This window comes from Mus caroli, unplaced genomic scaffold, assembly GCF_978045245.1.
Source record: "Mus caroli unplaced genomic scaffold, Mus_caroli_1 scaffold_4, whole genome shotgun sequence".
In the NCBI taxonomy this organism is placed as follows: domain Eukaryota; kingdom Metazoa; phylum Chordata; class Mammalia; order Rodentia; family Muridae; genus Mus; species Mus caroli.
The window spans coordinates 136,402,734-136,425,508 of NW_028227259.1; the positions used below are offsets into that span (position 1 = coordinate 136,402,734).

At 43.2% G+C, this 22,775-nt stretch overlaps 1 protein-coding gene across 6 annotated transcripts in view; it reads right to left on the reverse strand.

Moving 5' to 3' along the window:
* Auts2 (activator of transcription and developmental regulator AUTS2) overlaps nt 1-22,775 on the reverse strand; it is a 1,097,294-nt gene that overhangs the window by 793,925 nt on the left and 280,594 nt on the right. For all 6 annotated transcript variants that reach the window (XM_029477062.2, XM_085837231.1, XM_085837234.1 and 3 more), the window contains exon 2: nt 15,437-15,649. In XM_029477062.2, the coding sequence (XP_029332922.1) occupies nt 15,437-15,649 (213 nt within the window). The remainder of the gene's footprint in view (nt 1-15,436; nt 15,650-22,775) is intronic.

Consider the following 22,775-nt stretch of genomic DNA (forward strand, 5'->3'; position numbering starts at 1 on the left):
GAGGATTTTAGAATTTTATATCCTGATACTATTTATTAGCCTCGGCCCATAAAAATGAATGAAACCCTGCCATGCAGTAACAGGGCTGGAACAAGAAATTACGTTCTGTGAAGCAGGTCAAGCGTGGGAAGAAGCACGTGGTCTCACTCATGCAAAGTCCCCAATAACTCAATTGCATAGAAGTTGATGGTCTAATGATGGTTACCAAAGGTTGGGCAGCACTGGGAGGACAGAAAAGGTTGAGAGATGATGTATATCACACAGCTCTTGGTACCACTGTACAGAACAATCACCATAGTCATCAGGTCTGAATTATCTGCTTCAGAGAGAAACAATTTTGAACATTTCTACCATTAAAGAATGATAAATGTTTCAGAAAAGAAACATGCTTGATCTTATTTCATTAAACATTACAGAATGTGTAACATAAAAAGTTTTCCATATACCTGTCAGGTGGTACCTGAAGCCAAACCTGAAAACCTGAGTTTGATCCCAGGCCTTTACATGGAGGAAAGAGAGAACCAATTCTCACAATTTCTTCTCTGATCTATACCTGTATTCCATGGCGTGTGAACGCATACCTGCCGCTCCACACCCAGGCACATGAGATACAGGAAAATGTAATCAAATCTGAAAACTAGTTTTTAACTATAAAAAATGGAAAATGTGTAATGAAACAAACCCACATTATTTGGGCATTGTGTAATATATGCATGTGTAATCTTATTAATATGCATAATCTTTATGTTTTTATGTGTCTGCTAAAAGGGAAACTTTTTAATTTAAAGATAAAATTAACCAGTATGGACAGACAGCAAAACATCTGCAGGCAGAAGCTCGGAAATAATCTTAGTGGTCCCTCCTGCGACTGGAGCTAACACAGGAGGCACTCTAGAGAGGAGGGCAGATGAAGAGCTATAGGTCAGCTCCAGAGCAGAATAACAGGGAGCACGATGAGCTGCTGGTTCAACACGGCAAGCGCTGCAGAAGTCACCTGCCCACCTCCAGTATTTTCACAGTACCAGGAGAACTGTGGAGAGTCATCATACTCTTCCCTAGACAGTCTACAACATTTGTATGGCTTGTCCTATGGAGCCGAGAACAATCTTAAAACAAACTCATCTCAGATAGGGTACCAAGGGTAGACTGAAAGGACACAATGCCACCAACTCCAGCTTTGACTAACCAATGAGATCACTGGGCTTAAAGGAGCATGGGTGAATAATCACTTCTAAGAGGGATGAGGATGCTTCAATAGCCACATCATCAAATCTGTTCACTCCATAATGGATGACAACTTCCCCATAGTTAAGGAACTCATTTTTACTGCTAACCTTCCATTCTATATTTATTCTACCAAGAACATGTGCAAGTGGCCTAGGAAGTAGGTTGCTAGAATCTGAGGTAGGGGTCTAATAATCGTGCCTACTGATTCCTTTTATGAGTGAATGTCCACAGACCTAATCTTGAGAATTTCTTTTGAGTAATCACAGCCATTCTGATTAAGATAGTAATAGCCATTAAGATAGTCAATATTCCACAAAACTACCTGTCCCATACTGTTCTCTAATAGAGAAACAGAGACATGGAGTTGTAATTACAGGGAGGTAGGAGCCAGGTGATAATAAATTATGCAGCAGAAAAGATGAAGACTCAAAAAGAAAAAAAAAAAGTCATTTAATTTTCTGGCGAAGCACACCAGCCATTACCAAGCCTTATATTTCACTCGGAGTCAGAGGCCTTTCCCATCATCCTCATCACGCATTTCTTAGAGTCAAAAGTCATTATTAGTAGCCTTTCTCGTGTGGTGTGATCATTTCTGTGGCAACTGTTCATTATGAGGGGAAGAACGTTTCTAGCCTCCTAGCCGTGTATGAATTAGCAAGCATCATCTGCTATTGACATGCCACGGGCAACTTTTTTTTTTTTTTTTTTTTTTTTTTTTTTGGTTTTTCGAGACAGGGTTTCTCTGTGTAGCCCTGGCTGTACTGGAACTCACTTTGTAGACCAGGCTGGCCTCAAACTCAGAAATCTGCCTGCCTCTGCCTCCCAAGTGCTGGGATTAAAGTCGTGCGCCACCACCGCCCGGCTAACTGTGAAGTTCTAAGTGTAGCTGCTCCTACTTAAACAAGAAAGCCAAGTATTTCCTTAAAGATTTACAGAACTCAAGCCAGAAATCCAAGTTTTTTATTTTGCTAAGCTGAGGCTTTCTTAGTTAGAGTGAAAAACAATCAGTCCCCACCACAATACTCCCCAATGGTGGCAATTTTTATGTCTGGATAGAGATGTAAATAAAATCTATAAACCTTAAGGTTTATTTTCATTTGTATATGTCTATATGTCAATGTGTGCAGTTATGTAGGCACCCACCAAGGCCAAAAGATGGTGTCAGAGCTCCCTGCATCTATACTTCCAGGAGGCTGTGGACAGGCTGATAACGATGCTGAGAACTAAACTCAGATACTGGGCAAGCACTCTAGAACACTATAGTCTTTGAAAGCTTAAGGTTCTTATATATTTCATGTATATGAGAACACTGTTGCTGTCTTCAGACACACCAGAAGAGGGCATCACATCCCCATTACAGATGGTTCCCATGTAGTTGCTGGGAATTGAACTTGGAACCTCTGGAAGAGCAGTCGTGCTCTCAAATGCTAAGTCATTGAGGTAACCCAATCACAAAAAAACCACACATGTTATATACTCACTGATAAGTGGATATTAGCCCAGAAGCTTGGAAGACCCAAGATACAATCACAGACCAAATGAAGATCAAGAAAAAGGAAGAGCAAAGTATGGATGCTCCAGTCCTTCTTAGAAGGGGGAACAAAATACCCATGGGAGGTGATTCAGAAACAAAGTGTGGCACAGAGACTGAAGGAAAGACCATCCAGAAACTGCCCCACCTGTGTATCCATCCCATATATAGTCACCAAACCCAGACACTATTGTGGATGCCAACAAGTACTTGGTGACAGGAGCCTGATATATCTGTCTTCTGAGAGGCTCTTCCAGTGCTTGAGAAATACAGTGGTGGATGCTTTCAGCCAACCATTGGGCTGAGCACAAGGTCCCCAATGGAGGAGATAGAGAAAGGATGGAAGGAGCTTGAAGGAGCCTGCAGCTCCACAGGAGGAACAACAATATGAAGCAACAACTACCCCCAGAGCTCCTAGGGACTAAACCACCAACCAAAGAGTACACATGGAGGGACTCATGGCTCCAGATGCATATATGTAGCAGAGGATGGCCTTGTTGGACATGAATAGGAGGAGACGCCCTTGGCCCTGTGAAGGCTTGCTGCCCCAGTATAGGGGAATGCCAGAGCAGGGAAGCTGGAGTGGGTAGGTTGGTGAGCAGCAGGAGGAGGTTTGGGAAAGGGGGTTTTTGGAGGGGAAACCAGGAAAGGGGATAACATTTGAAATGTAAATAAACAAAATATCTAATAAAAAGGGAAAAAAATCCTTATATATAAATAAAAGGGAATTTAAGACAAGGAAATCAGAAACAACAAATTCTGACATACTTAGAGCTGTTTCATTTGCTGGGTTCAGAGACTGAAGCACTATGCTTCTCAGCTCATTCTTACAAACTCTCAGGGAAACAGCCAATGGACAGCCCTGGGTGAACGTTGACGTGTGCACAGCATGCAGCAAGACACCTCGTTCTGGTTAATAACATGACATAAGGGAGCTCAGGATACAAAGAAGACTATTCTGCCAATTGATAAAATCAATTCCTAGGAGATGTTTAATTTTCTTTTATAAAGATTTACCAAACATTTCTTATTTTGTAATTATAAAAATAAGTAAGGTCTGGGAAGGTAGCTCAAGGAACAACATCAAGGTTACCCTCTGGTCTCCACACACCCATGCACACATATGCCTGCACACACAAGCAGCCATTTACAAACTGAAGAACCTTCCCATGGCACGTGTGTGTGTGTGTGTGTGTGTGTGTGTGTGTGTGTGTGTGCACGCGCACCCACACCAGGAGAACTATATGTACAAGCCATTATGCTACTATCAGTGAACAGCCTTCAGGAACAGGCTGTTCCATTGTGCTCATCATGTAGATTCTGGGAACTGAACTCAAGTCCTCAGGGTGGGCAACAGGTGTCTTTATACACAGAGTCACCTTACTGGCCCCAAATAAAAGTCTAATGTCTGACTCCTGTAGCACCAGGGAACTCACCTCCAGGGGTAGCAGCTGAGAATGAGCTTTTTTGTCGCACATGAGATAAGCTCTGATACAGGTGGTCTGGAGACCACCCTTTGAAAAGATGCATGACTCTGCATATTCCCTATGCAGGCCAGGCAGCTAATTGCTTCTCAATCTAATTATAGCCAATCTCAGCCCTGCAGAATCATCCTGTCCAGCTTTGAGCTGCATGCTCTCAAGATGTATGACACCAGCATTTCCTGAGCAAACGCAGGTGCAGACAGTGATTATGAAATGACCCTCTCCATCAGCATCACTGCAGGCAGAAGCTTGGGAACACTGGCAGCTTTTGCAGAGCCATGATCAATGAATGCTGGTGAACTGTTCCAGCAACACGTGATACAACTCACGTGGGCCCAGCACCGATGAGGTCTGTTAGTTCTTACTTCTGTGTATACGCAAGAGCACTGGTGCAAGGATGTATGCACACCAATGGGCATGAAAAGCACCAGAACTCCAGCCAGGAACTCTGGTCCCTTTACCTCGTACAAAATCAATGCTTGTATCAACAGGCAAGACTTGGGCCTCTATTTGGAATACCAAAAACTGCTGTTTCAACATCATTAGGACCTAGCTGTGCCCGGAGGCATTAAAACAGTTGGATTCTGAGAGCAAAGCAGTTCTAATGGGACTGAGGGTTAACTACATTAAAAGGTGTATATCATAAAGGGCCCTTCAGCCCCAGCCTCAGGGGCTGAGAAGAGCAAACACTTCCCATTTGAACAAAATGTGTAATTCAGAATGGTTCTGTCCCAAATAGTTGCTAACATATTCAAGGGGAAAAAAAAAGAATAGACTCCTATATCCATCTTCAAGTGTAATTAAAAAGGAAGCTAACAACATCTTCAAGCTTGAGGTCATTCCTTGATCATCCCAGGAATTCTCCATGCAAAATTATTTTGAGAATGAGTTCCAATCAATCCCACACATGAACACTTAGGACAGGGACAATTTCAGTAATGCTGACAATGCTCCAGCTAGCAGCTCTGAAGATAAGGACACAACATAATCTTGTGTTGAACCAAGATCATCATCTGCCATCAGAGTCCAATCAAACCAACATCACATTCTCCCCTCACTGTGCTTAGACACTTTACCTTCTTCCAACGGAGCTATATCACAAGACAGAATTTATAGATTAAAAAAGCTACATACGCAAACCTACATACACGGTAAATCCCAAAGCTCAAGAGGTCATCCAGTCAGCGGCCGAGAAGGTGGTTCAGTGCGTAAAGTGACTGACCTGTAAGCACAAGGACCTCAGCTTGAGCCCCACGACCCACATAAAATGCTAGGCATGCCTGTAATCCCAGTGTGGGGGAGGAAGACACAGGAGGATCTTTGAGTCATTCAACCTGAGTAAGCTCCAGACCAGTAAGTAAGCATGTCGCTAAATGAGGTGGATAGCACTTGAGTCGTCTCAGGGATGGTTGGAGAGTCTGGCCTCCACATGAACATGTTCACACATACATACACACACACACACACACACACTTGTACAACTCAACCCCTCCACCTACAAAAAGACACCAGCAGTAGCAACAGTGGATCTGCGGAAAACAGAAGAAAAATATATGTCCTATGTTGAACTCAGGAGACTATCACAAGATGCCAGGGGACTTGACATAACAGTTGCACACATTTAACCACACAGAGAAAGCAGAGAGTAGCTGGCACTCCCTCACTTCCTCCCGAGACCCACAGGTGGACCAGTGCTTCTTTGGGCAAAGAGTGTTCAAGTACACAGGACCTCCAAATGCACCTTCGACTTTTCTTATTTTGGAAAAAGGGCCAGAGATTGGGTGTAAGGATGCTCCACAGTCCTCGAGGGTGTTTAACACATGGACCTGTCCCTGCCTGCCCGTCTCAGAGCCCACCCACGATTTCATTTTCAATTAGCAGCTCCTCGAAAGGCAGTAATGAAAGCAGTTGCTAAAGAGCATTCAGATGTCACTGAAAGACTGCAAACCCAAACTGTAAATAGCACATTGTGAGTCGCCTGTCACCGCCATCAACTCCCACGGGAATCTCGCAGCACGTGGCTATCACAGCCATCTGCTTGGATCCCCACCAACACCACTGCAAACCGCAGTCAGCCACCCACTCCCAACTCCTACCCATACCTGTCATGTACAGACTTGTGTAGGGATGGGATTGCTGCGAGCAGAAATTAGCGGATTGCCTCACGTTCTGTAGCTGTGTCAGGCTGCGTGGAGATAGCTGTGTATTCTTCTAAGAAGGAAAAAAATGTACAGTTCAACTCCCCCCCCACCCCAAAAGCAGGATTTAAAATTTTTATTTTTTAATTGCATGTATTCATATATGTTTGTGTGTGAGAATGTGCATCTGAGTTCAAGTACCGTCAAGAGTCCAGAGAGGCCTCGGCCTCCTTGGAGCTGAAGCAACAGACGACTTGGAGTGGACTAGACTTCCTTCCTCTCCAAGAGCAGAACAATGCATAACTTAACCACTAAAAAATCTTTCAGCTCTCAAAATGCAGTTTTAAGTCAAAGGAGTTATAGCCTCCCCTACCCTTGTCAACCACCTATTTAAGTTCCTAATTTTTGGTGTACAGATTTCCTGAGTTTCTGTTTCCTTTATTGATTCTATTTCCACTTTCAGGGCTGAAACTGTTTTATTCAGTTCCTCCGACTGTTTGTATTTTCATGGATTTCTTTCAGGGATTCATTCATTTCCACTTCAAGGACCTCTATCATGCTCATAAAGACTGTTTTAAGGTCTTCTTCTTGGGCTTCACCTAGGTTGGAGCCTGCTATGGGAGGCTTGCTGGGCTCTAGTGGGGACATATTTCCTTGGATGTTACTAATTGTTTTTTACACTAGTGTATAGGCATCTGGGACTAAAAAGATTGTAATTCTAGATGCTGGTGTCTGGTCTTGTGTTTAACAGGTAGATGTTTTTATTCCTTGGTTTCTGTTTCTGCTCTGGTTCTTAGGAGAGCATTGTAGCTGTATGTTGTCTGGTAGACAAGTCTTCTGGGACCCTGATGAGTCTTTATCTGGAATATCACTATGTATTCCAGATAAACAAACCTGGGTGTTTTCGGGTTATCGTGTTTAGAAATGGCGAAGTGCTAGGATAGGGGGTTTATATGACTTGGGTAAAGTGGGGTGTTCGACTACGATATGCTTAGTTAGACCTCTGGGAATGTGGGCAGAGAGTGAAGAGAGACTACAGAAGGCCTGCTCCAGAATTGGGAATGAGAGTGGGGTTTTGAACTTGGAGGAACGGAGGGAGAGATGAATACCTGCCATTAGCTCACTTGCTTCCCTGGCCAGAGTGGCCTACGGGTTGCCAGGAAGTGCTTGCTCAAGTTGGGGGCTGGGCAAAGCAATGGGGAAGATCTGTGTGACCCATTGGAATGATTGGAGGTTGGGGTGCACAGAAGAGAGGTGTTCTGCTGCAGAGCTGAGGGTGAGACTAGGAGATCAAATTTCAAGGAACAGAGGGAGAGGTGAATGTCTACAGTTAGCCTAAATGATTCCCTGGCCAGAGTGACCTGTGAGTTCCCAGGGAGTTAGGGGCTGTGATAAAGTAGCAGGGCAAGGGAGTGGTTAGGAGGGTAAATCTGTCTGATCCACTGGAGATGGATGCAGGGAAAGAAGAGAGACTGCAGCAGACAGCCTTTAGAACGAGGGGTGAGACTACGGGATTGGATCTGGAAGAACAGAGGGGCAGGTGAAGATCTGCAGTAAACCTTCCTGCCTCCCTGGGAAGAAGGGGCTATGTGTTCTCAGGAAGGACCTGCTGAAGCTAGGGGCTGGGGTGAAACACCAGGGCGGGGTGGAGAGGAAGATTTGTATAGTCCACTGGTGATGGAGGCAGAAGGGAAGAGAGCCATCTGCAAATGGTCTGCTGCAGAGCTAGAGATGAGACTGGGGGACTGGACTGAGAGGAGCTTGGGAAGAAGTGAAGAGCTAGTGAGTCTACATGCTCCCCTGGCCAGAGCAGCCTTTGGGTTCCTGCTGGAGCCTGGAGCCAGTAGCTGGGATAAAGCATTGCGTGGGGAGAATGGTGGAAGGGAAGATCTGTGTGAGCCGCTGGAGTTTCAGAAGCTGTTCTGTGGCAGAACTGCGGATGCAAAGGGAGGGAGTAGGAGAGGTGAATATCTGCACTTAGAGTACCTGCTTCCCTAGCCAGAGTATTCAGTCCCTGATTTTTGGAAAGCCAATGAAATCCCAATTTACATTTTAAGTGAGATTATGAAGTATGAGTTAAAACGGTTTGACTGCAGCTCACATTTCTTAATACCAGCTCCAGGTACCTCCAGGCACTTGGCTATTACAGCAAATTTATGAAAGAGCACATAGCAAAGTTCATATGTCCTCTCATTATGAAACTACAATCCCAAATTACATCCATGTTTCAAATACTCCTGTTTCCAGAATTCTGTTGGCTCTGCAGTCACGCTGGATAAATACCTGTGTGGTTTTTGGCCTAGATTTCCACTCAAAACTAATTAACAGGTCTTCAGAAATGTGGCTTTAGCTAGATTTGTTTAATCTAAGTTTTCCATTATAAGTCTTCCTTAGCAATATAATTTCTATAATAGTCAATATCGCAGGGTGCTCCCAAGAGTGTTAGTAACACTAAAACAAATAAAGGACAAGTCAGGGGTAATGGTACCAGCAGCAACGGACATTTACTGGACATGATGCTCTATCAGGATTATAGGAAATACAACAGAAGGTTCATGTACCTGGCCTTGCTGCACCAACCCTACCCCTCTACGTGTAGGCATGTAATCGCCTACACAGTAAGTGAAAGCAACTACCTTTGGATATCTCTAATAACAGCTCTAATTGTAAAGAGCAACCTCTGCTCTCAGAATTGGTCATATGCCTCTACTTTACAATTTTAAATGTCAAGCAAACATTACACCATATTAATTCTGTTGCAGCAATTTTTCCAGAGGGCCAAAGGCTCTTTCCTAATACGCAGTACCCACACAGGTTTACCTGGATTTCCAGGCCCCACCATTTTAACAGTATGCATACATGATATATAACTTATAACATATGCAATTTGGATTCAGATTTCTTTCTTTAAGGTGGTGCTACACAGCACTATCTGGCAAGCCAAGCAACTGCCATGACACCATCTGCATCAGCTTGCAAAAGACCATGGCCAGACTCCTGACTATGGATTTGTTACCATTACTGTATCTCATGAGATAACTATTATGACTGAAAAGAGAGGAGAGGAGAGGAGAGGAGAGGAGAGGAGAGGAGAGGAGAGGAGAGGAGAGGAGAGGAGAGGAGAGGAGAGATCTAGAAACTTTAACCAAGTTACCACTGTCTGAGTAAGGTATGTAAAAGGTCAAGGTTCAATTCACTGATAATCAAACCTCTGCTTAAATCAGTGATCTACTGTTGTATTCACCATGATAATTACAAGGATGGATTAAACAACAAACGTGATCATTGATTCAAAGTGGAAGTGTTTGGTTTCTGCCCAAGTTTTACCTAAATATTACACGGCAGTTAAAAGGGTACCAGGCTGGATCACCTAACCTTCTAGGTGCTCAATAACTATATTTAGAAGTCACTAAGGTGGTCAGAGGAAGTAAAAAGAAGAATACCTGGTTGTCCATAGTCAAGTAGGTCACAGGAGATTGTGGGGCATTTCTCGAAATGCTCTGTAACAGTGCAGAGTGACCATTTCTGCTGTTCAGAGAAGCCATGGAGAACACACCTGGTGAGCTTTAACCAGTGTCCACTTTACAAAGAAGAGAGTCAATACAGGGTAAAATTTCCCTCCATGATTTCAAGCCAAGCCATGGTTAAGTAAGGCCTTTAGCGTTCCTCATAGTCATGAAACAGCTGGTAAAATTGAAGCTGGAGGAAGAGACAGAGCTTCCTCTCAAGCCCATGGAGCCCTGTGGGCCAGATCCTCAAACAACCTTCACAGTAAAAAATGGGATAAATTCTGGCTATCCCTGTGATTTTAAAATAACCAACAGAAAGTATAAATAAGTAAGACAATGTTTGATGTGTTTCTTTAACAGTTTAAATGATTATACTCCCTGGAAATTAGACTTAAAGCCATATGAGAGGTTATTCTGACAAATGTTTCTCATTAAATAATTTTAAATTATTTTTATATATGAAAAAATGCTTCCCAGATACAGAATATCATGAACGTACTTCAACGCCGACATTGCAGTCAGTGCCTCTCTATGGCCAAGAGGGACAGACCCACTACTATTTTCAAAGGATGGTTGAATTGCTTCTCTCTCACACTCACTGGGAACCATTTGGGTGAGACTTCACAATGTTTCTAAACATTTCAATAGCCTTCCAGTGCCTGAAAACAGATCCAGAGCTCATCACTCTTGAGACCAGCCTGGGAGTAGTTGCTACTAGGTAGAACTTTCTTGGAAAATCATGCCCAATGCTGGGTATGCTAAAGTAGCCTCTCCTTTCTGCTTCTCCCTCCCTGCTTCTACAACAGGTCTTACAGATGGAGCCTCAGGTGCACTCACTGACTGTGAGACTCCTGTCATGGTATCCTGGACTTCCCCTGGAAACAGTCTTGTGAGAGTCATTTCTCTGTTGAACACACAACTCCGAGATTCTACCCACCCACTAAGCAGGAAACAGCTAGAAAGATTATTGCCCTCTCCCAGGGTATGAGAGTTGGGGGGATGAATCGGAGCTCACGGGAACATGGGTATGTGACGATAACTAGGACAGACTCCCCGAGACAGCAGCTTCATTTTTGAAAAAGATGGTTCGATGAGAAAGACATAGGAGTGGGGATCTGGAAAAGACAGTATTAGAAAGAGGAGACTCCGGCTTTATAAACTATTCACACCATCTCATGCTTAATGGGCTTTAATCTTAGGCTTCTCCCATCCTGAAAGGACGAATCTGTTCTTTTCCTTTCTCCATGTTTGATCTTCTGTCTTCCCACATCATTCCATTTTTGTTCAATTCTGAAACCACAATTTTCTTAAGAACAACCTATGTCATTCCTATTACAGCCAGTCCAGCTGAACTAGAAGGCTCCCTCCCAGACAAAGATACATTCTCCCAAAGAAGAAAAAGGACAGTATCTCCTGACAAATGACACCTAAATTGTCCTCTACCTCCACGTACCCTTGCAGATATATAATCATGTACCTGTGCATGCTCATATGCAACACACACACATACACACACGCATGCTCACATAACCAAACGATGGCCTCTCACTCTCCTCAGAATATTTCCTGAGGTGCAATTCTTATTTGAAAGAACAAATTAATGGATAAAACATATGTAGAACTCAAATCAAAGCTAACTCGGAGTTCTCACAACTCTCATCATCTTTACAACACGGCTACACTATTTTTAAAACCCTGTTGTCTTCTCAGTACTTTAAACTATAAAGTACTAAATTTTTAAAGCACAAATTTCTATGTTCTAGAAGTTGACACATATGGAAAGAAAAACAGTCTCTTTCATGCTCAGGAAAGGATAAAGTTTTCCCAGAATGTTCTGTGAGGAGTCATAATTTCCAAAGAGGGTTAGGAAACATGTAACCTTTCATTGCTTGGTGCATAGAGCATGACTCAGTTTCCCAATTAAAGACGAAAGGTACTACAGAGAGGCACTGCTTCTTCTCCTTATAACCCCAGTCAAAGAAGGAGGAAAATGCATCCCCTGTGTCCTCAGCAATAACACTTCTAACATCTGCTCATATCATAGATATTCAACAGTTCTACACGGGAAAAATAATAAGCATTGTACTATACTATCCGACAAGCCATACTGCCACCAACATCCATGAAATCATCCATGCCTGTTTGCCCACCATGATGGGGCCGGTAGACGACTGACATCCCCCCATAAAGAGAAGGAATAGGGAAGATCATTGGGATCTTGCCCAAAACTTCAGCTAATTCACAGCTATTTGCATGCACTTCTGCCCATTGCTGACCTTACAAGTGTTCTCTAGGTCCTGATGCTTACAGGCTGGCAAAGCCTAACTAAGGAGGCTGCATCTGGGTAGTCATGGAGAAAGCATCATCCGCGCTAGGCAAAGACTTTCCAGTGCTGCTGCTCCGGGGTCACCCGCAGGAATGTTAGCAACCTGTCACCCTGCTCTGTAAGCCCACAGTCACTAGTTCCCTCGGGTAAATGTTGGTGTAACTGGACTTTGGAGGAGGAGAGTAGACGTCAGTCATGCGTTTCCCGGGAAGGAAGTCTTCAGAACAGCAGGTCACAGAGACATAAACTGTTTTGTGTCATAGTAATCCCCGCCTTTGATCAGACTTTTTTCCCTGCTCTTTTGGAGACTGGAACAATGTTGTTGAAACTTACCTCCATTTGCCAACAGCGGTTACTGATCAGTCCTCTTCTGAGACAGTATGTATTTACCCTTAAAACATAATCCAGCAAATAAGGTAGGCGCCAATTAAAACACTTGCTTTTGACAGAATGGAAACATATCACAGGAGCCGTGGTTTTATAATCAGACAAGGGAAGGAAAAGCAATTTGGTTTTAGAACTACACCTTTCCCCCCTTCTCTCTTAAAAGTATATAATTGCACTCTCAGAGTGAAAACATTAGTTGCTTTCAACAGACTCTCAGGGAAAAAAAATCCTATTATTTCCTCTCTGCTAAAGAGTAATGTCTTCCATAATTACAGGAAAGCCATGTATTAAGTTGCCTGCTCAGGAAGTACCACCCTAATAGGATGCAAAGTGAATTCACTTTCCACATGTCGTGAAGGGAGACCAGGATCCCTCTTCCTCATGCCACTGTCATCTGTAAGTCTTCAGGCTTTAACTCCCTCAGTCAGAGGCACTAAAGGACAGCCCATTAATGTGAAAATTCTCCTCAAGGCTCACTATCAACTCAAGGCCCCTTCCAGATAAGACAGATTCAGTTATTCTCCCAGCAAGGAGTTAAAGGACAGAGAAAAGTGACTGCGGTATGCACTGTCCTCTAAGACAATACAAAAGCTATCCAACCTATTCTTCTCTTTTCCAATAGCAAGCTCCATGCTTTTATGTCAGTTATCAACTCTACTTCCTCTCTTGACATAAATAAAATTCTTGATAAACTGATACATTCAGGCATGAATAAAGATCAGAGTAATATACTATGTTTTTGCTTTATAGGTGAAAAGTGCGATTCATACTTTGTGATCTGCAAAGTAAGTACTCTTCAAAGCTCTGACTTCAAATGCCATCAGGATCCAGAGTATCACTTTACCATCAAGACTAAAAATCAAATTCCAGACCCATGTCCCCAGTCTTCTGAATGCTCACGAATGTTTTCACAGAAGAATGCTAACACTCCTGGCTTCAGGGAAATCACAAAGAGGATTTGAAGACAAGGAAAAGAGAAGTGGGACAGGGCTATGGAAGAAGACATACTGCTTGCCCTTGGCAGATAAGTGAAGTGGTTCCTCCCCTGACTGGGTCATAAGTCCTACATCATGTTGGGAAGGCAAGAGGGTCTGGGACAAAGGAGACAGTATTACAGCTTCTCTCCACTGGTCATTATATTTGTGCATAAGCAAGGAACACAAATTCCAGAACAGTGTCACCTTTTATGGACCCTAGTCTTCCCTCCCTCTCCCCAGCTCCTCACCCCCAGTGCAAAAAAAACCTTCATTTGCCTTTGGTTACCTTCAGGATTTCCAACTCAGAATGCCTGCTGTGAACTTAGATTATCCTGCTCAACTCTGCCTTCTTGGGCAGCTTTCAAAAAATCAAATGTGCTGTCTGACCATGTTGTTTCTTACTTTGTTTGCAGATCACCCTCCCTCCATCTTATAATCTACAGTTCTTTATTTCTCCATGCTCAATCCTTATACCAAACACAGGAAACAATATACAGGGGAAACTGAGGGGCTACAGAAATCTTAAATAATTTACAATTGTAATTAGACATAGCAAGGGGGATCTCGGACTAACCACCTCATTTCTTGCAGCCCCAGTTTCCATATCTCTAAAGTATACGTGGTAGGGCTATGGCACGTTAGCTAAGCCACACATTGAAGGCCTGAAGCAGAGTTACTGCTGACTTTGTAACTAAATAAATGTTAACAATCCTGCTCGCAAGTGAGTTTGCTGGTGCCTAGGGTCATATTTGAGGACATTATGATACAGGCCTTTCTGTGTCCTTGCTGACATCCATCACTATGTGGCTCTACACAGGAATGTCCTCCGTCCCCTCTATGACACCAAACAGCCCATTCCATCCTCTCAGGGCGTTTTATCTTTCCAAGCCTGTAACTAAACGTCATCATTGAGAATACACTTCTCAAGCTTTGCACAAGTGACTTCCAAACCAGCCTGCCCAAGAGCAGACCGTAAAGTTCTTACCCAGAAGATTCCACTATCTCATGGACAGAGGCTGGCGATTTGTGCTTATGGTTGTGAAGGTCTGTGAGGTTTTGGAAGCACTGTTTTCTATGATCCCAGATCTTATACTCTGGAGAGAAATATCTGCAACTACAAATTACCTGTTTCAGCACCTGCTCTGTCAACCACTACAATTCCTTTCTTTGTGCCTTTCAAGACAACCAATCTTACCCAACAGCAATCAAAATCCACAGGGCGCATTGTTTTGCATTATCAATCCACCCCACATAAGGATTTCCATAGGCAGACAGACCTCCTAAATGTAAGGTTCTGCCTTTGCCTGTGAATCTTGGTAACCTAATCATTGGAAGGCAAGAGGCCATGGCCACAACAAAAACCTCTGTTCAAACAATTACAAAGACCATCATGAGTCTAAGGGTTGAAGGCACCAATGCTGGCAAATAGGTGGGCATTCTTTATTGCAACTTCCCTCCCATGTGACTCATTATGAATTTTATAGTGGGGCCTGCCAACACAGACCACCATTTTTAGCACACAAGAACCCTGAGATGTACAATCGATAGAACCAGGATTTCTAAGCATCTGTCCACACCACAAAGATCCCTACAAAAGCCAGACCATCTCCCTCAGATGCCAAGAGTATTACATGGAGATCTGACACACAGGAAACAATGAAAGGGTACCAATGGAAGAGTGTTAGTCAACTACTGATGACACACCTAGAGTTTGATAATATGACTTAGAATTAAGAATAAACCTTTCCAAAGCAATTACTGCACCATCGTATTGAGGAAACTAACACCTATGGAGAAGAACTAGAGGCGCAGGAGGAAAGAGGAGGACCTAAGAAAGAATGAGCCAGGCTTGCTCACCTGTCTGAGTCCCTTAGGCATCTTCTTTCTCTTCCCAAGGTGCTGGCAGAGATTGCGGTCATTTTCTCGATCTGAGCTGTAGTGGTGTGAGTGGCTGAGCCGGCTCTTCTTTGAGTGAAAAGACAAGCCATTGGTAAGAGCTTCTCGTTTTTTCTTGGTCAGGGGAGTCTGTCGTTTCTCCACACGTTCCTGAGGCTTAACTGCTACATCTTTCTGCATAAAAGAAGAAAAAGAAAGGGAAGTGGTGGTTACACAACTGTCTAAGGTCACGGGCCAAAATACAGACTAAATAAGGTTATCAGCCAGGAGGGATGGATACAGAAATAGTGATCCAGTTTCCTGAATCCCAAATGATTATATTCCTTTGCATTTGTGCGTTGGGTGGTGAAGGTATGGATGGACATCCGCACGCACACACGTAGAAGCCAAAGCTAAATCTCTCTGGTGACTTCCTCAATTGCTCTGTGTTTTGAGACAAAGGCTCACACTGGCCCAGGGTTTGCTAATTCAGCTAGGCTGGCTGGCCAACAAGCTGTAGAAATCCTTCTCTGCTGGCCATCTGAGGGCTGGGATTATAGTGTGAGCACTGCTATCCAGTACAGCTCCAGGGATTTGGACTGACTGGCACAGCAAAAGAATAAAGAAAAGACAGCAGATGGACACATGGGACACACAGACAAAAAAAAAAAAAAGATAGAAGCTGGGGTGAAGTAGACTGGGGTCTGGATCAGAGAAGTTCCAGGGACCCATAAGCTCAGTGTGTTTATTATGGAGTTGCAGAGATGCAGTGTTATTGCACACAGCTGAACAAGGAGCTGAGGGTTTGTATTCAGATAAACCAGGAAATGGGGTTTATTGAATACAACTGGAAGGGGAGCACAGGTTTAGCTAGTCTCAGTACAGGCAGTCTCTGAAGGAGAGAAGTCTTTAGGATGTAAATATCTATAGCAGGGAGTCTATACTGGAGATCTTCTGCACACACAGTCAACACTTTTACTCTGTCCCCCCAGGAAGGCAAGGCCATCCCTCTAAGCCTGAGGCTACGGGATACTTGACATGGATGTGCATATGTCAACACTACACATTCACAAAAGACCTCAGTAGTTCAGGGATTCCCCTACTCCCTACACAGTGACTTCCCAGAGGCAGTCCAATGCACTTTGTCTCTAAGTTGGTACATTAATTACCATACATTTCCAAAATGAGCACTAAGTATGTGCTCAATTCAGGAAAAAAAAATCGCAAATACAGCTGAGCTCAACATGTGTCACTGAACCTTACCCAAGATATAAGATACAATTTGTGAAACTCATGAAACTCAAGAAGAACGAAGACCAAAGTGTGGACACTGTGCCCCTTCTTAGGATTGGGAACAAAACACCCATGGAAGGAGTTACAGAGACAAAGTTTGGAGCTGAGACGAAAGGACGGACCATCTAGAGATTATCCAGGGATCCATCCCATAATCAGCCTCCAAATGCTGAGACCATTGCATACTAGCAAGATTTTGCTGAAAGGACCCTGATATAGCTGTCTCTTGTGAGACTATGAGGGGACCTAGCAAACACATAAGTGGATGCTCACAGTTAGCTATTGGATGAATCACAGGGCCCCCAATGGAGGAGCTAGAGAAAGTACCCAAGGAGCTAAAGGGGTCTGCAAACCTATAGGTGGAACAACAATATGAACTAACCAGTACCCCCCTCCCCCAGCTCGTGTCTCTAGCTGCATATGTATCAGAAGATGGCCTAGTCGGCCATCAGAGGAAAGAGAGGCCCATTGGTCGTGCAAACTTTATATGCCTCAGTATAGGGGAACTCCAGGGCCAAGAAGTGGGAGTGGGGGGGGGGAGTGGAGGGGAGGGTATGCTGGACTTTTGGGATAGCACTGGAAATGTAAATGAAGAAAATACCTAATAAAAAATAAGAGTAAAAAAAGAAAGAAAGAAATGCTACACACAGTGAACACTCACACAAAAATGATTTGTCACTTGGTTATTTATAAATAAGTAGAGATGATACATCTCAGAGTCTCAGAACGAAACTGCTCCTTGACTCTACACCTCACTCACACACACACACACACACACACACACACACACACACACACACTCGTTCTCAGGCGAATTTAAAAATAAAGAAAATTCCAGTCTTGACCAGGAACTAGGGGCAGTTAATTACAGCAGGAGAAGGAGAGGCATTTTCTTAAATAGTGTAGCCACAGGTAAACTGCTTCTGCCCGGTGAGAGATGCCAGTCAAACTCGGCAGAACATAAATCCTAGAGAGACAGCTCAGACCTACACTCTACTAAAGGACCAGAGTTTGTTTCCCCGAATGCACGATGAGTGGCTCACAACCGCCTGTAACTCTAGTTCCAGGGAACATGGTACACTCTTGTGGAGTCTACAGATACATGCACTCACAGGTGAATATGAACACAGAGAGATAACATAGACATACCTAATTAAAGGTAAATAAATCTTAAACCACAAAGAGGAAAGTAGGAAGCTTTGTTGAGAAGAAAGGGTTCTACAGTCCCACTCTAAAGAAGAATAAAAAGGACTTTTTTTGTTTTTAAGGTGGGGGGAAGGCATAAAAGTGACCTAAATGTATTATATACATGCAATAATTGGCACAGAATTAAAAATGTGAAAATAAATAAAAACAAAAATAAAGTCTTACTTTAAATATTTATCCTATTCAAAATACTGCCTCTTTGTTTCTCAATAATCTCAGACATTTATCTATTCTACAGCTTCTCAATGCCCCGTCAATCCCAGTTGTCATGGAGAATACTGCGAAACATCACCCTCCTTAGGCCACACGTATTAGTTTGAGATGGGGGGGGGGGGACAAGTATTGGTCTGAATAGGTTGCCCTTAAATTTACAGGTTGAAATCCTACCAAATATGGTGATGCCATAGGTACCTTGGGAGGTAGTCTCAAAAGAAAAGAGTTGCCATGAATAAAACGGACCTAAGAGCTTGTGGGCACCTCCCAACATGTGAAGACACAGCCAGAAGACATAGCCCGTGAGAAAGTAAATTGGACCAGACAATAAACCCATTGACTTTTTATTTTTTCATCTTCTGGAAAAAAATTAGAAATATATTAATTTACTGCAAGCTATTAAATATGATTGTCTATCCCTGTGTTTCTGGCAAAAGAGTCTCACTCCTGTAGTCAGTCTAGCCTCAAAGTACTTGTGTTGAACCTTTGGCTTGAACTCTGACCCCTCTGCCTATGCCTCTGATGAGCGCCGGGTTACATCGCACACTATTCTCAGCACCAATTTGCACTGTTGTCTACAGCAGGCTGGATGGGCTAAAACTGGCCTTCACTCTTTAGCCTTAGCACCATAACAGAACTGGACTGCACAGTGCTGAGGATGCAATGCATTTGTGTATGGTGGTGCCGGGGGATGAAGGTGTGCCCCCCCCCCATCCTCATGAGTGTCAGGATTAAAGCTAAAGTAAAGATTAAAAAGATGCTAAACCTGATCAAATGTTCTAGACCATGCCGGAGGACTGGAGCTGAGTGTTGCCCTAGATATGACCTAGATCTGAACTGGAGAATACAGCTTGTTCCAGAACCATAAGGAAGGTGGTACCATTAATCCCTTGAAAGAGGAAACAGCACAACACTGAACAGCTGGCTCCAGTAAACCCCAGCGCTACAGAACAGGCCAGGAAAGTAGTCAATATTTACTTTATAAATCCATGAAGCTAAGCAGTGAAAACATCCACACCTATCTAGAACAATACTGGGTTGCAGGTAGCTCAGCTGGTCAAGCACTTGCCTATCATACAGGGAGACTTGTGTTCTATCCTCAGTACTACACAGAACTAGGAATGACAGTGCATGTCTATAACCCTAGCACTTGGGGGAATGGAGGCAGGTAGATCAGAAGTTCGAGGTTATGCTCAGCTATATAATGAGTTGTAACCATGGATCCCAGAGACCCTATCTTAAATAAACAAATAAGAATAAATTTGCCTCACACATTTGGTCTCTTCAGAAATCAGGCCTCCATTCATACTGAAGGTGCCTCCAGAAGTATACTAAAAATTATCTTCAATTCCATACAAATGTGAATTAATATTCATGAGAGTATGTTACCTTTTTTTCTAAATCCATTTTATTTTCCTGTAACATATTAATCAAGGCATTCTCATTGCTGTGCAAAATAGCTACATGGAACAAACAGACCCCATGCTAGGACATTAGCTTGCCAGAGCCCTGATAAAATCTTAGAAACAGCAGTACAATCATCTTTGCGCCAATTAATACTGAGCTTCTTCACTCTGAGGGAGGGGGAAAGGGAGGAAAGATTGGTGTCTGTGTGGAGGCTTAAAATAAAACTGACATCTTTTAAAAATGTTTTTCATAATATAAGAAGCTTCTACTTTCAGGCACTAGAGATATACTACATAGATAGTACATATATATAACATACAACATATATGCACATAAAGGGCTTCTGCTTTCAGACAGTATAGATATTACTATATATTATATTGTATATTATATATATACACACACACACACAAGAGGCTCTTGCTTTCAGATACTGGAAATACATTAGTATGTGTACAGTATAAACATATAAAATATATAAACATATGAGGCTTCTGCTTTCAGACATTAGAAATATGTTAGTATCTATATACTATGTATATACTATGTATATAGATACTAGGCTTAAGCTTTCAGACACTGTGTGTGTATATATGTGTATACACACACATGCATACACACACAAACACACACACACACACACACACACATAAATAAGGAAGCCAAACACAAGAAGATATGAAGATGGATCACTGAAGAGCTCTTTCGATACAGCATGAGGAGACCTGCATTCAAATCCCCAGCACCCATCTAGAAAGCTGGGTTTGGGACCATACCTGCCTCTAAGCCAGTGCTTGGGAGTATGTTAGCTCCAAATATGGTGAGAGACCCTACAAAGAAAGTGAAGAGTGACAGACCAAGTGTGACAGCTATTCTCTGTTTCTGATATAGATACATGTGCAGTTAACTAAAACTACAGCATTTGGGTACACCTGTAAGGAATTTTCCTTGATCGATGAAGTAGGGGGATCCATCCTATATCTGCATCTTTTGATGTGGGACAATCCACCTTAAATATGGGCCACACCTTCTGGTGGCAACCCATATGAAGGGCATGGGACAAGAAAGCACCTGCTCCTTGCCTGCTTGCCCTCACTCTGGCTGTCAAGTCCATTCCTTCCCTAGCACGAAGCCCACTTCTTCAGGATTTCAACATATCCTGAGAACCAGCTGAGACCCCAAGCCTTGTGGACTGAACAACTACTGGATTCTTAAACCTTCCATTAGTAGACAATCGTAGCTGGACTAGCTGAACCACAGCCAGTAAGCTACTTTATAAAGTCCCACAGATACATAGGAAGACAGACAGCAGACAGACAGACAGATTCATTCTTTAAGTTCTGGTCAACTAGAGAGCCCTGACTAATAAAGCATGACACCCACCCAATGCCCCCCCTCTGCTCATTCACAGAAAAGGGCTGGTGACAAACCACAAAAGGGCTGATTATAAACCAATCGATAAGACATAATATAAACCCATTCATATTCATACAATTGCATGACTTCACGCACTTGTATACATCAGCCCACCATCAAGACATCATTGGTAATTAATTTAAGAATTCCCTTAAAGAAACACGGTTGCTCTCAACACTACTGCGACAAGAAGGGAAGCCATCTAGATTATAAAAGAACATTCTGGGATCAATGAGCAGCAATTTTCAAAGGCCTGTTAATTTGTTAGTTGACTAGGCAAGCGGTTGCCGAGGGAGACGGTCCATCAGGATAACCTGCAGAGCTTTATAAAACCGACTACACTTCTCCTTCTGCAAGGGAAGCATTTAGCAACTGAATGAAAGGTGGCAGCAGCACATGCCACTTGAAAACATGCCACTTGGCAGAAGGATTATTGTAAACTAAAGGTACTTGAAAATCAGCAGATTCAAGAGGGACACTCTGCCCTCTCTTAGCCAGTAGAAAAGAAATATAGTCCCCACAGGCAGGGGGGGAGGACGGTATGCTGAGCGCAAGATGTCTGGCTGGTGTGGGAGAGAGGAAATGCAGAGATGGGGAGACAGCTCACAAAAATATGCGCAAATACATCTGGTGAAATAACTATTACCTTCTTTAATATCCCCAGAGATTTTGGGTATGTCTCAAAAACTACCATCCCTATTCAGCCACTGTGTAAGCCTATGTGTTTTAAGGAGTTGTTGTTGTTGTTTTGAGACTGTCTCAAGTATCCCAGGCTAAGTCACAGAGGATGGCCCTGACCCATGGTCCCCTGCTTCTATGTCTTAAATGCTGGCATTACAGTCAAGTACCCCACACTTGGCTCCTCCTTCAAGGGATTTTATTTTCCCTGAGTGACTTCTGCTTGTGTGTTAAATACACGCCATTCTCCTGTTAATCTATTTTAGGACTATTTAATTCTCAGGCTCAGACTAAGACCCTAAGAGGCCAGAGATAAGTCTGCCCCACCTACCCAAACCCTGGGAGGCTGCTATTGAGAAGTCTGATAAATCTTGCTTAAGGGCACTCATTCATTTCCAGACACCCACAGAGCAACAGAAGCGTGGCAGTGAAGTAGAAAAGATTTAGACACATCTGCTGGCAATAGAGGGGGTAAGTGTACAAGCCAAGCACGGAGGAATCAGTTCTGTGAATGTTTGAAATTATGTGATTTTTTTAGGTCACTGGAGAGAGAGGGCAGGATGACAGGAGCACATCCCTTCAGAGGCTCAGACACTGATGAAGCAAAGCAATTTCCTTCTGTAGCAGCCCTCTTCAAAACAGGTGATCTGATTCTTCACTTCCCCTTCTCTCAAATTACAATCTTCTGCCCAAGGCTTACCGTGCTACTTCTGAATTTCAAAATGAGAAGGTTCAGTGTTGTGCAAACTCAGGGAGGCTAACAGATTGCACATGAAACACAAGGCAGGCTGAGGGGCCCCATTTGCTGATTACAGATGAAGTAGAGATGATGGGAAATAGGGGCACAATTTGCCTGCTTTGCAGAAAATGGGTTTTGGAGACAGCCTCTGTCTGATGTTTCCAATCATATTAATCTGAGGGACAGTCCATCGTGGGTAGAAAGGCCATGAGGTGTGCCTGTGTGTGTCTAAGTGTGGATACATGTTCTTCTCTGGGGTATTTGATCTCAAGGACTATTCCAGCTTGCTTTCTGCTGCTGTGACATATACCATGACTGAAAGAAACTTAGGGGGAGGGTTTATTTGGCTTACGCTTCCAGATTACAATC